General features: G+C 37.9%; 1 protein-coding gene across 4 annotated transcripts in view; it reads left to right on the top strand.

The window, feature by feature from the left end:
• Nucleotides 1-13,394, top strand: part of HELZ (helicase with zinc finger) — a 134,082-nt gene that overhangs the window by 94,445 nt on the left and 26,243 nt on the right. For all 4 annotated transcript variants that reach the window (XM_075071875.1, XM_075071876.1, XM_075071877.1 and 1 more), the window contains 3 exons: nt 416-599; nt 1,587-1,815; nt 9,859-10,063. In XM_075071875.1, the coding sequence (XP_074927976.1) occupies nt 416-599; nt 1,587-1,815; nt 9,859-10,063 (618 nt within the window). The remainder of the gene's footprint in view (nt 1-415; nt 600-1,586; nt 1,816-9,858; nt 10,064-13,394) is intronic.

Raw genomic sequence — 13,394 nt, forward strand, 5'->3', positions numbered from 1 at the left:
ATATAGATATGACCCTAGGTCTTGATGCTCCAAAGTTTAGCATGAGCCTAACTTTAAGTATTTTAGTAGTTATAGTTAAGCATATGATTAAGTGGTTTGCCGGATCAGGGCTGTAAAGATTATTTTTTCATAGGAAGCATTTGTCTTAATAGGAATTTTTTACAGTGTTCCAGGGTATTGACCCCAAATATTATTGATACCATTGTAAGCTATAGTGTTTTGAAACATTATTATGAAATACAATAGCAGATTTTTGTGTTTACTAAGAAGGTTTTATATAATATTTTGCCTGTAAAATCCTGTACAGCTTTAAAATTCCACTTCTGTTTTTATATTAAGGAATGATACTGGACTAAAAAAGCAAATAAACTCTTAACAATATTTTTAACTGAGGGTTTATGATTCTCTTTTTAAGGTATTTGAAATAGTAGAACGTGTTGAAGAACTGAGAAGAAAATGGCCGGTAGCTTGGGGAAAATTGGATGATGGCAGTATAGGGGTTGTAACACCATATGCTGATCAAGTGTTCCGAATTCGGGCAGAACTTCGAAAAAAGAGATTATCTGACGTCAGTGTAGAAAGAGTGCTAAATGTTCAGGGTAAGTAGCGGTTATATGTCTTAAGGATCTGTTCACAAAGATAAGATTGTGAAATGCAGTCCTAATTTCTGTATGTAATTTTTCAATCTTTGTAATTTTATAACAAGTGATATAGGAGGCTTTTTACAGTAAGCTTTTTAACTGTGATCCCCAGATTTCACACTCAAAATATCTTCGTACTTTATGATTAGAGTACATTAGTAATAGCAGTTTAAACAAAGGAATAACATATAGGTAAAGCAATGAAAATAATCTTGACTCTTGAGTAAAAAGAGTAGATATAATAATATACAGTCAGTAATGTTGGTGTGACAGGATCTGACTAGTGCACGTTCTCATTGGATGTTATTCCATCATAGAATACCCAAAGCAATAAATGCATGATTTGTGAAATATTTTTCAAAATTAATTTGACGTTTTGTGTAAATGGAGGAGAAAAAAGCTAGGCATTTTGCAAACAATTATGGAGACAGACAGGATCCATAAAGAAACATACTGCCCTAGAGTGTTTGCAATCCAAGGCCCTGGTGCTGCAAAGGAATCCATACCCTTGAACTCCTATTCCCACATTGTGTCCCGGTGACAACAGTAGGATTCTGCGAGGGCATGTTCCTTTGCAGGATCGTGTTTTAAATAGACAAAGAGCAGACAAGCGTCTCCAAGGTAGCAATTGGCAAACTCAAATAGCTGAGCAGGAAAGAACAGCATATATCTTATTGATTTCACATAAGTAGAAATTTGTATTCTTGTGACTTTTATGGCATTTTTATTTGCTGAGCTGTGAAAGAGAAATGGCTGATTTTTATAAGATGTAGCCTTTGGTGTAATTTGGTACCACTTCTTTTACTGGCTGAACAGAAACTTTCCAGAATTACTTACATGTAAAATGTCAAGTTGTGAAATCTGTCTAGCAAGTGTTGTCATTTGGTTGCATCATATCTGAAAATGGTTAAAATTATCTCAAACTTTCATCTCTCCTTTTTTTAGGAAAGCAGTTTAGAGTGTTGTTTCTCAGCACAGTGCGAACACGGCATACGTGCAAACACAAGCAAACACCGATCAAAAGGAAGGAGCAGTTATTGGAGGATTCAACAGAGGACTTGGATTATGGTTTTCTGTCCAATTACAAACTTCTCAACACTGCCATTACAAGAGCACAGTCCCTGGTAGCTGTGGTGGGAGACCCAATTGCTTTATGTTCCATTGGAAGATGCAGGTACAGTATGTGTGTTCTTTGGCTAAACAGTAGTAGCAGAAGTGCTAGTGAATATTATGCATTTGAGTACAATCTATGGACTATGTAAAATTGGTCTGCTTTTTAGGCTCCAAAGGCAAACAAGTTGCATTTAACAAATTTAATTGGAGAAGCATATATAATTTTTTACACCATTTTATATATATTCCACTAAACAAGACAGTTAAACAAATCCACTAAATCCACTAAACAAATCAGTTAAAATTGCTCAGGCGATGCCAGAGCATCGGTAAAAAGCCAGGAGGACACTAATTAAGTTCTTGTCCATCCTTTGCGGCCTACAACCATGGTTTCACCTTGTCCATATTATGCCATCCATTTCCATCATCCACATGCCTTCTCTTCTATACTAAACATGCAATTCTTAACTCCAGTCATGCAGAGTGCTTAGAAATTGATTTTTTCTGATTGTTGGCAAGACTGAGTTGGTGTTATCTTGAAACAGTTTTTTGTAGATAGTGTAGATTCTGAACTGATAGTGTTGTTTAATTGTGTTACCTTGGAAGATTGCTAATGGAGGGAATTGTATATTTTTTAAGTTGAAATGATTTGTAATAGTGTAGTTTGTAAAGTTTCTGGTAGTGTAAATCAGGTGATGTAAAAGGATGTCTTGTGTTTTTGTTTTTTCAATAGTTGGATTTACGGTGGCACGTTTTTTGTTTCCAAACAATCAGTAACACCAGTAAAGGTGAGAAGTCACCTTTTCATCTATCTTGGTGAACTTCAAAGTCTAAATGGAATCCTAGCATTATTAAGCACATGGCAATTTTTTTTCTTTTCTTTTCTTTTCTTTTCTTTTCTTTTCTTTTCTATACAAAATCTCTGTGAATTGAACATGAAGGTAGCAGAGATATAATCACCAAAAGGCAGAATGCCAAGTTAAGGTACTTCTCTGCCCAACAAAGAAGTGACTTCAGTATGGTTGAAAACAGTATCTTCTTTTAGGACTCTACTCCTTTGAAATGTTTTTAAGTAGGGAAAACTGAAATGCAGTATTGGCAGAGCTTGATAGGAACTTTCAAATTGAAGAGAAGACAATGCAAAGGTATAGTGAGGGTAACCAGCTGATCAGGAGTGGGATAGTAGGGGAGGGAAAACTTTATGCAAGGGCCGCTACTCATAGGAAAAGTACCACAGGATCTTTAGTGTTCACTCAGGGTTGACCCATCTTTGGTTCTTAATGTGTTATCCAAAATCACAATATAGCTGTTTGTTACTTACTAAAGAGGCTGCGTTTCTATATGTAATGATACTATATGTGATGTACTTGATACTAATAGCTCAAGACCTACATTTCATTTTCAGCTGTTTTTAATGTGCTTATTATAACATTGCATGTCAATATAAATACTGCAAGTAAATTTGGGCATTGAAAATTAGCATGATTTATTACTTTTTTGTGTGTGTGTGAAACATCATGGAAGTCATATGAAAGTGGAAAGAACAAAGCTGTTGTTTAGCTATTCTCTGTAAACCTAGAATAAGCCAAATGGGAGCCAAATAAATGAACTTTCTGAAGACATGAATGAGGAAAGGTGAAAAATGGCAGGAGATTTAAACAGTCTTTTTAAGGATATAAAGGACTTCGTCTTCAAAGGGTTCTCTTTCTGTATAAGAGGTGAAATGTTAAGATGATCAGAGACAGAGCCTTAAGCTTGTTTCTGAAACAGAAGAAATGCTGCACTGACTGTGCTATAACAATGCAGCAAAAGTGTGTGTGTGTGTGTGTATAAGTCATTTGTCCCTTTACATTGACTTCACTTTCCTGAGCAGTGTCTCTCTAGGACAATGCTTCTGATGTTCATTGAGATGTTCAGAGAAGCCCAATTACCTGTTATTTAGAAAATGGAAACCAAACCTTTAGCTACTACATTTATTAAAATATAATTTGAATTTAAATACTTATTTAAAGGGATAGCGTCAAAATCACCTTTTCTTTATTGCTGCTATCAGGTTGTGAAAATCAAAAGGATTTGTGTGTGTTTTATTTTTGCCATCCATGTTGCTTACTTGCATTTTTTAACATGGCTGCTTATGTAATTCACTGGTCAGCATTTGTTACGCATACCCCTCCGTACTTGAGCCACAGAGTATGAGAGTTTATTAACAACTCCCAACCACAGGGCTTGGTTTTCTAGTTCAAGCTGCAGAGACAATTCATGCTTTCAACTCTGTAGGTTGCTGGTTCTATCCCTTGGTGTATTGGAAAAGATGCTGGTCATCAAACTTAAGGAAATTGGTCTATTTCAGATACTCCTCTGCCCCGCCATGGGCTTTTGGGACATACTGGGTTTGCCCAGTAAGGGGGCAAGGCTCTCAGATCCATTAGTACCACAGACTGTTATGTGGCCTGCTGATCGGCTCAAGAGTCATCCTTTTTAAGTGATGCAGACAGTTCATCCATACGTTCTCCAGCTTCTGTTGGTTCAGGCTACTGAGAATGACCTTGAGACCCAAATTCTGATCCTTTTGAGCCTTGATAGCAAAGCATTATGGCTCAAATTTTCATAAGTAATTAGTGTTTTTTGGTTTCTGAATTTTTTAGGTGCCCAACTTGAGATACCTTACCAGAGATACACTCTGTCTTAACACAATTTTAGAAATCAGCCCCTTTAAAGGGTCTGAAACTTAAGAAAATTTAGGCCTGGGCCACCATTAAATTGCAGTTTTGACAGCTAATGGTCCAGTCTGCCTTTCCAAGACCAACAGTTGTTACATATATTCTGTGCAAAACTTACACAACAAAAAGTTCTTTAATTAAGAAATAAGCAATGTGTTGGAACTTTATCAAGAAGATGTATCTTGAGCATTGCTTTTAATATGCCATTGTCTTGTTTCACTGACTATTTACTTTTTGAAACTCCTGCTGTAAGGCTTGGGCGCTCTGCTATTTGAGAGAAAGAGAGAGTTCTTTTTTAGCAGAAGAGAAGTTCTGAAGTCTGGAAGAAGTGACATTTTGTACAGAAAAACAGACCTCAAAAAAAGTTTAGAGAGTTCTTGAATTTTATAAATATTCTAATGCCTGTCAAAGTGAGTCAGGAATTTGTAGCTATAGTTGTAGGGAGCTATGCGAAGTATGCCCTGGGTAATCATTGCATTTCTGTATGTTACAGGCAGACTAGACAGCGCTGTTTGGCAGACACTCCCTTTAAACTCAGGAGCAACTGCAAAGCAGAGATAGCAGTGTTTTATTTTCTGTTCTTACACCCCAGTACAAGTGTTCCATGTGTAGAGAGACTGCTTGGGGCATTTTAAACAAAAGTGCATAGATCTCAGTGCATGGGTCTCAGTGGAGTTCTAGTGCTTTGCGTTAGGTTTGGTAACTGCATTGATTAATCACAGAGAGCTCTGTCATTGTAGCGTCTCAGTGAAATATTTCCATATTGTTGTTTAATTCTCACTAAAAACTTGCAAAATGTTTTTGCCTTACAGTAAAATGGCTTGATGCTTATGCAGAAAATGGGCCAGCTATATAGTGAAATTTAAAAGAGCACTTCTCATTTACATGAAATCACAGTGAAAGATTGGCATTAGAATGGCTATTTTAAATTCTTATGTGTGCGCGGCTTGGTCTACAGTACATAGTTACTTCGATATAAATATGTCGCTCAGGGTGTGAAAAATCCACACCCCTGAGCAATGTAGGTTATACCGACATTAAACCGCCGTGTAGGCAGTGCTAGTGCCTCTTTGTGGAGGAAGAGTTATTAAGCTGATGGGAGAGCTCTCTCCCATTGGCTTAGAGCGTCTTCACTAGACATGCTACAGTGGTGCAGCTGCGCCATTGTAAATTTGTAGTGTAGACCCACCCTTAGTAACTATTCCTGCAGTCTTGCAAGAGAGACATTTGCCCTCCCTCAGATTTGCCTACGAATGACACTGGTCAACCGGTGACATCTCTCCTTAGGATCTACATTCCCATAGGCTGGGTGAACTTGCCACCTGGAACTAGGCTGATTACCTGTCCTGTTTCCTTAAAAGATCAAGTGCAGCAGGAGACAAGGGGTAGCAAATGGAGTACGTTTCCTATGTTGTTACACTTGCCAGCACTTCTGGTCCGATGCTTCAAAACAGTCCCTAACTTTGGTGAGGTATGACGTGAGAAATAATGTTCATTGTGTATGACTTGCCTAGTTTATTTTTGTGCTTTGCCATTCTGAACAGGCTAAATGAAATGAAAAGGCTTTAAATAAATGTGTATTTTATGTCATAAGAGACATAGCAAATAATTCTCCATCTCTAGCTCTAGACAGTGAGCAGAATTATTTTTAAAAGCAGCATTAATCTTTTTGTTCATTCTGTCATCAATATTAGGGTAATTATAAAATTTAAAGCAAAAGGTGTTTGACACTGTGTGGTGAAAAACTGTCCATCTGCAAATACCCAGTGTGTCACCCCATTAATCAACAAGCTTGATTACTCGTTTTCGAATAAAATTGCTCAAGAAATATTCTGAAATATCTAGGATGCCTGAGTATTGTAAAGCCTTGACCTCTAGCTCTGATAAAATAGCTCCATGTCATACATGGGCGTGGAGAAATATATCCGTGGCAAAGACTCAGCCAGCATCTGGAATGGTAATTCCACTGGAGCTAAATGGCGCATTGCTTTTTTTTCCCCTGCATCTTCACCTATGTGGGGTAAAATCCTGACCTAATTGAAGTCAAGCCGAGTTTTGCTGTGAACTTCAGTATGGCTAGATTTTCACTCTTGGACTGCTTCTTTCTTCTTGAAAATTCCAGAGGTAACGGGATTTATCTATGCTGCTTCCATTCTTGCGCCAGAGTCTCTGTCTTCCACAGTGCATGTAGAGCAATGGATCATCACTTCCACATTGTCCTGTAGCATTTGTCACTTTTAGAACTATTTTTTTTATTATAATTATTTATTTAAATTACCATAGCACGTGGGAGTCTTAGTCATGGACCAGGACCCCATTATGCTGGGTGCAGTACAAATATAGAACAAAAAAAGCAGTAGTCCCCTATAGAAATTGTGACGGGTTGAATCACAGAAACCTTTTGGGAGCTGCCGCCTGATGTGCCAAGACTGCTTCTACCCCTGCTTTCCCTGCCAGCTCAGGACTCCAGCACCTTGTCTTGCTGAGTGAGACACACCCGTCTGCTCCAACACACACCCAGGGTCTGAAATACTTGCCTCAAAGCTGCAGGTTTACTTGAAAGCAGCTAACAGAAGTGTTCTTGTCTTTAACACTCAGATGCCCAACTCCCAATGAGGTCTAAACGCAAATAAATCCATTTTACCTTGTATAAAGCTTATGTAGGGTAAACTCATAAATTGTTTGCCCTCTGTAACACAGATAGAGAGATATGTACAGCTGTTTGCCCCTCCACCCCCAGGTATTAATACATACTCTGAGTTAATTAATAAGTAAAAAGTGATTTCATTAAATACAGAAAGTAGGATTTAAGTGGTTCCAATTAGTAACAGACAGATCAAAGTAACTCACCAAGCAAAATAAAATAAAACGCGCAAATCTATGTCTGATCAAACTCAATACAGATAATCTCACCCTTAGAGATGCTTCAGTAAGTTTTTTTTCCTCAGACTGGACACCTTCCAGGCCTGGGCACAATTCTTTCCCCTAGTACAGCTCTTGTTCCAGCTCAGGTGGTTTGTTTACCTGCCCCATCCGCAGGTCCAGCTGATTGCGGCTCCCACTGGCCGTGGATCGGTGCTCCGGGCCAATGGGAGCTCCTGGAAGTGGCGCAGGCTGAGGGACGTACTGGCCACCGCTTCCCACAGCTCCCATTGGCCCGAAGCACCGATCTGCGGCCAGTGAAAGCCGTGATCGGCCGGACCTGCGGACGGGGCAGGTAAACAAACCGACCCGCCAGGGGTTTTCCCTGCACAAGTGGCGACCCGAGTTTGAGAAACCCTGCCATAGGTGGATCAAGGAACTTTGATCCCTGAATCCTTTTTGCAGGTCAACGTGCAGAAGACCTGCAGAATATCCGTTTACAGTTTTTGTGCACTGTACACAAAACTCTACACAAAACACTTGTGTTTTGGCCTCTCCTATGGAAGAACCAGCCAGATTTTTGCCCAAGAAGGCAGTCTTTTATTTTTAAAAATAATTTTTTGCTCATTCGCTTGGCCTCATGAGATGCCCATTTGTAAAATGGGCGCTAATTATATTTCCCATCTTCTGTAAAGCATTTAGAGAGCTACATGTGACTATAGTTCTTATTACCTTAGGTTCAGGAAAAAACGGAAGAAGCAGGCACCCCAATCTGCTTATGAATAATAGTGATACATTATACAGGCCTTCAATTTTTTTCAACACCTTCCAGTACAGAATCAGTCTGAGATTGTCAGAAGACATTTACTAGTATGAAATATTGTCAGCCTGTTGTCTTTAATCTCTTACCAAAAAAATGAAAACTAAAGAGATGGATTGTTATTAAATGTGCCTCATAGAGTTTTCATCATTTCAATGTCTAAGGTAGTTTTTCCCCTAGATCTTTTATTTTTCATCACCCTTCATTGCTTGAAGGAGATAATTTAATACTTTTTCCTTGATTAAAGGAGATAAGATCCTGGTTGTTGTTGTTGTTGTGTTTTTTAAACAATGATGTTTAAAAGTTTTCAGAGGAAAATGACTGTCCCATGATCTGCTTGCTTTTCAGAATAAGTATTTGTTGTTAGAATTCCTAAAATCAAATGTTTTACCAATAGATATTGCCACATATGTTTAAAAAAAAAAAGAATAGACTTCTACATGAGTCACACTGAGAAATTGGAATGACAGATTGAAATGATCATTTACTGAGTGATTTAATAAAAAAATAAGCTAATTACAGCACTATAGGAGAAATAATACAATCGTTTTTCTTACATGAACCTGGAAACCCCTATGAGAAACATCCAAAGTATTATAATAAGAACAGTTTGCATTTATACCTGCCATTGAAGGATCTCAAGTGCTTTACATGTACTAATGTATTAAGCCTCACAACATACCTGGGAGGTAGGCAAGTTTTAACCCATTTTACAGATGGAAAAACTGAGGATCAAAGAGGTTACTTGTCTAAAGTCATGTGATGAATCAGTGGCAAAGCCAGGAAATGAATTTAGCTCTTCTAACTCACCATTTTGTGCTTTAACAGCAAGACCGTCCTTCCATATTTTGTCCCACTATTGCTACCAGACAAATACTGTGTGTTTTGTGTTTAGTATTATTACTTCAAGAAAACCAATAAAAGCTCAGGGTCATATTATTCCCCTTGCCTCAGTTAATGGAGTAGGGCCTGCCGCCTCCACACACACACACCCCTCTGGGGTTGGACTCTTTTTGGAATGGGAGGGCTTGGGGCTGTGAGTACAGCTGCACTTTGCAGTTTGAAACTGCTGCCTCAGCTATGCAGGATATTAGTGGATAAACTAATTCTGATCCTGACAGTGACAACTTTCTTCTTCCAGGGGAGGCAGTATAATCTATTTGATGGGACATTGGACTGGGACTCAGAAGACCTGAGATCAGTTTCTGGCTCTGTCAGTGCTTTGCTGGGTGACCCTGGGCAAGTCACTTTTTTCTCCATGCCTCAGTTTCCCTATTTGAAAAAATGGGGATAATGATACTAATCTTATTTGTAAAGCATTTGGCTTTTTGAGGTTTAATAGCATTTAATGGGTATAAAGTGTAGAGCTTTAATGGTGGTCTGTGTTTTTACTGTGTATTTGGTCTTCTAGAAAATGTCTAGGTTAGTGCAGTCTCCGCTCTTATGTTGACATAGATATAGGATCAGAAATATATGACATAGGTTTAGGGCTGGAGTTTTGATCTGCCTGAACAGACCCTTATGCGTACTCTGTGGTTGAGGCTATGCATGGACCCAGCCCCTGGATCTCATTGCAGAATTGGAGGCATGATGTGTAAGATGGGCATGTAGGAAAAATACAAACTGTACTTAGCTGTGTAAAACCTCTGTTAACTATAACCTGAGTTGGTAAATCTTATTCTTTATAAATTGTTTTCCTTAGGAAATTTTGGGAGAGGTTTATTGCCTTGTGTCACGAGAATGAGAGCCTCCACGGTATCACGTTTGAACAGATCAAGGCTCAGCTGGAGGCTTTGGAGTTAAAGAAAACCTATGTGTTGAATCCACTAGCACCTGAGTTTATCCCTCGGGCTCTGCGACAGCAGCATTCAGCAAATACCAACAAACAGCAACAATCACCACCCAAGGTAAAGAATAACTGGTAATGAAGTTTGTCAGGAGGTGGGAGTGAAGGTGGAAATATCTGTCGAGAAATGACATAAAAGGTTTATTGGGCTAGTTGTTGTTTTAAAATAGCTTCCACGCATATGCAGACTTGCAGTCGGAGATGTCAGTGCAATTGCTGAAGGCACCGTCAACAATTTCAAAAGAAGGCATTAGACCTAATTACAAGGTGGTATTTGTTTAGCAATAGCTAGGACTGGACAAGATTGGATCTCTTATTGAAAGATATGCTCTAGCTCAACCACCATTCATTCATTTATTTATTGTTTGTATTACCGTAGCACCTAGGAGCCCCAGTCCTGCACTTTATTGTGCTAGGTGCTGTACAAACACAATCTAAGATGAGACAACAGGTGGATAAAGACTGGCCAGTGAGGGAAAAAAGAGAACCAGTGTTACAATAACCACAAATTTTTAGGCTTGGTGCAAAAATTACCGGGTGAAATTCAGTGGCCTATGTTTTGCAGGCAGTCACATTAGATGATCATAATGGTCCCTTTTTGCCTTAAATCTGTTGAAATACAGTATTTATTTAGCATTAACTGATTATTGCTGTTCATCAAAAGGCCACATTTAATTACTGTCAAGGATGTAACTAGAAGATGTTCTTGGTTGATATAAAGGTGAAGTTTACCATCACACAAAATTAACTTTCTCTCCCCTTCCCAAGAGAGAAGATAGTACATGAATGGTTAAAGCATATGTTCCCCTCTGAATTGTGCTCATGAAGAACAATATGAAGTTCTACATTTAGTTGTCACAAAATGTTAATAAATAAGATACTGTTTTAATTGATCCATGTTTGCAATTAATTAAAATGTGCTTTGTTAGGCCTGTTAAAAATTTCATTTTATGTGAAGAAAAAACAGAATTTTTTGCAATTTTATATTTTTATTACAAGTTAACAGTTAAAGTGAATTTTCAAATTAATGCTGGTTTTCATTGCTGATTTTTAATTTTACTTGTCAGTGCAGTAAAAAAAAAAAGCTTTCACTTTGATAATCCTTTCAAAATGTGTCTTTATAATTGGGACTGTTCATTTACTCTATCAAGATCCATTGGTCTCTGACAGACAGTGCAGCTTTTTAAAACTCCTAATGCTTTAAAGCATTAGGCTTATAAGAAACTTCAGGTCTGTTCATTTTAAATTGCTCTTATTGCTGTTTCATTTTTTACTGGTGATTCAGTCTTGAGTGCAATTTACAGTTGAAACATTTGCTATGTTTGATTTTAATTGGTAAAATTTGAAAATGTTTTTGACATGCATTGTATTAGTAAGTAAGAATTGCTGTTTCTGTAAGGCAGATAAATAGTTATAGTAAAAAAAAAAAGTTTTTGTTGGCAGTTTCATTTTTTTCTCTCTCAATGACTTGTAAACTAAGCACATTTGCTATATAAATCAAAAGATACGTTTTCAAACTGCCTGCACTTTAATTTCAACGTAAGATCTGAAAATCTTTCTTCCACCTACATCATCACAGTAATAAGAGCTCTTCCATCTGAACACAGTTGACAAGTTGTCATCTCCGATGACAGGAGTAAAGTAAGCAGATAATACTTGAACACACGTAGGAAGTAACTACAATAAGTAATAAACCTCCCTTTTTGTCCCTTCAAGTTTTAAAAGCCCATGATTAGTTCTATTCTTGTTAAGCCTCTTTAAATGTAACATTTATTGTTAGTGGGGAGGAGGCTTGAGACTTGAATGATGCTGATGTATTTCTACTACTGAAGAAATAGGAAGACTAGTCCCCAAGAATTGTTCTGTACTGAGTTTATGGATATCTGTGCAGTTCAAGAGTTATTGCTTAACTGTGATCTATGCTGGAAAGTGATTCTGTAAAACTGGTACCTTCTTACATCTGACCCTTTGCTTATTCAGCATAAAATATATCCCTTGATATAAGAACATAAGAACGGCCATACTGGGTCAGATCAATAGTCCGTCTAGGCCAGTATCCTGTATTCCTACAGTGGCCAATGCCAGGTGCTTCAGAGGAAATGAACAGAACAGGTAATTTATCAAGTGATCCATCCTCTGTCGCCTATTCCCAGCTTCTAGCAAACAGAGGCTCGGGACACTTCAGAGCGTGGTTTTCATCCCTGTCCATCCTGGCTAATAGTTTTTAATAAGTTTTTACGTGTGTCACCCGTTCAAGGCCAAAACAGCTAATATGGAGTTAACTGGATTCTGTACTGGTATGTGCATTATCAACATAATTGTGCTAGGCCAAATGTGAAACCTAACTGAAGGCAGCAGGTTTGTATTTATTAATGGTGATGATGCACAAACCAGAAAGAATCTGGCTTGATTTTCAGCTCTCAGGTTGGGTTGGTTTGCTATTGTGGGAAGTAAATTTAATCCAGAAGTCACTGAGAGCTCCATGGTGTCATTTATACAGTCATTATGTGTCTAGAACTGCACTGTACATTTTTTTAAAAATCACCATGTGATGTAGTTACATGCAGAATCTTAGTCAAACCAGGCAACCTTTCCACATTTTGAAAATAAAGTCCCTAAAAGCAATTGCTACAAAGCATAGCAAGTATGTTAGGTATAGCAGAACTTTTGTGGGCATATAAGAGACTATGTGATACCAATTGATAGCATAAACAAATGCAGCAATAAAATTGTGTAAACAACGAATGGTTGATAATAAGGCACAAAACTTGCCTAAATTGTGATTTGGTATTAGGTCTCTTAGTATATGAATAGCCCTTTTTAAAAGCTTCTGGGGTTTTATTTACTTAAACACAACTATTAAAAATAAATAATAATTTTTCTTTTAAAAAATAATATTAATCCAAAAAACAATAAGAAATTCAGAGACCAGTCTGACACTGTCCTTTAATCCATTTTATGCATAGGTCAACGTTTGTCAAATCCACCTGTCTCTGTACTTAGACAACTGATTAATTAGCTCAGACTTCTGGAAAACTGCCTAGACTTATCTACCGGGCAAGTAAAGTTTTGCAGCCATCAGTAGGTTTTAAAAAATATTTTAATTTTGAGAGTCTATTTCCTGATTCAGAAAAGCATCCTATTCAGAACTTATGAACATGCTTAACTTTGAGCATGTGCATGTCCTGTTGACTTCAGGTGCTTAGATGCTTTCTTCAATTGATGCCTAAGTGTTCATTAAAGTGTAGGAGTGATAGCTCTGACTGTAGCCTCCCTTTCTAATATAAAATACACATGGCAGAGGCGAACTCATCTCAAAGATCTGCTGTTCCGGAGCTTCTGTAGATCTGCTCTATCATCCCTTCTGGGCAGCAGATACCGGGGGCGGGGTG

Source organism: Chelonoidis abingdonii, chromosome 13 (genome assembly GCF_003597395.2).
Source record: "Chelonoidis abingdonii isolate Lonesome George chromosome 13, CheloAbing_2.0, whole genome shotgun sequence".
In the NCBI taxonomy this organism is placed as follows: domain Eukaryota; kingdom Metazoa; phylum Chordata; order Testudines; family Testudinidae; genus Chelonoidis; species Chelonoidis abingdonii.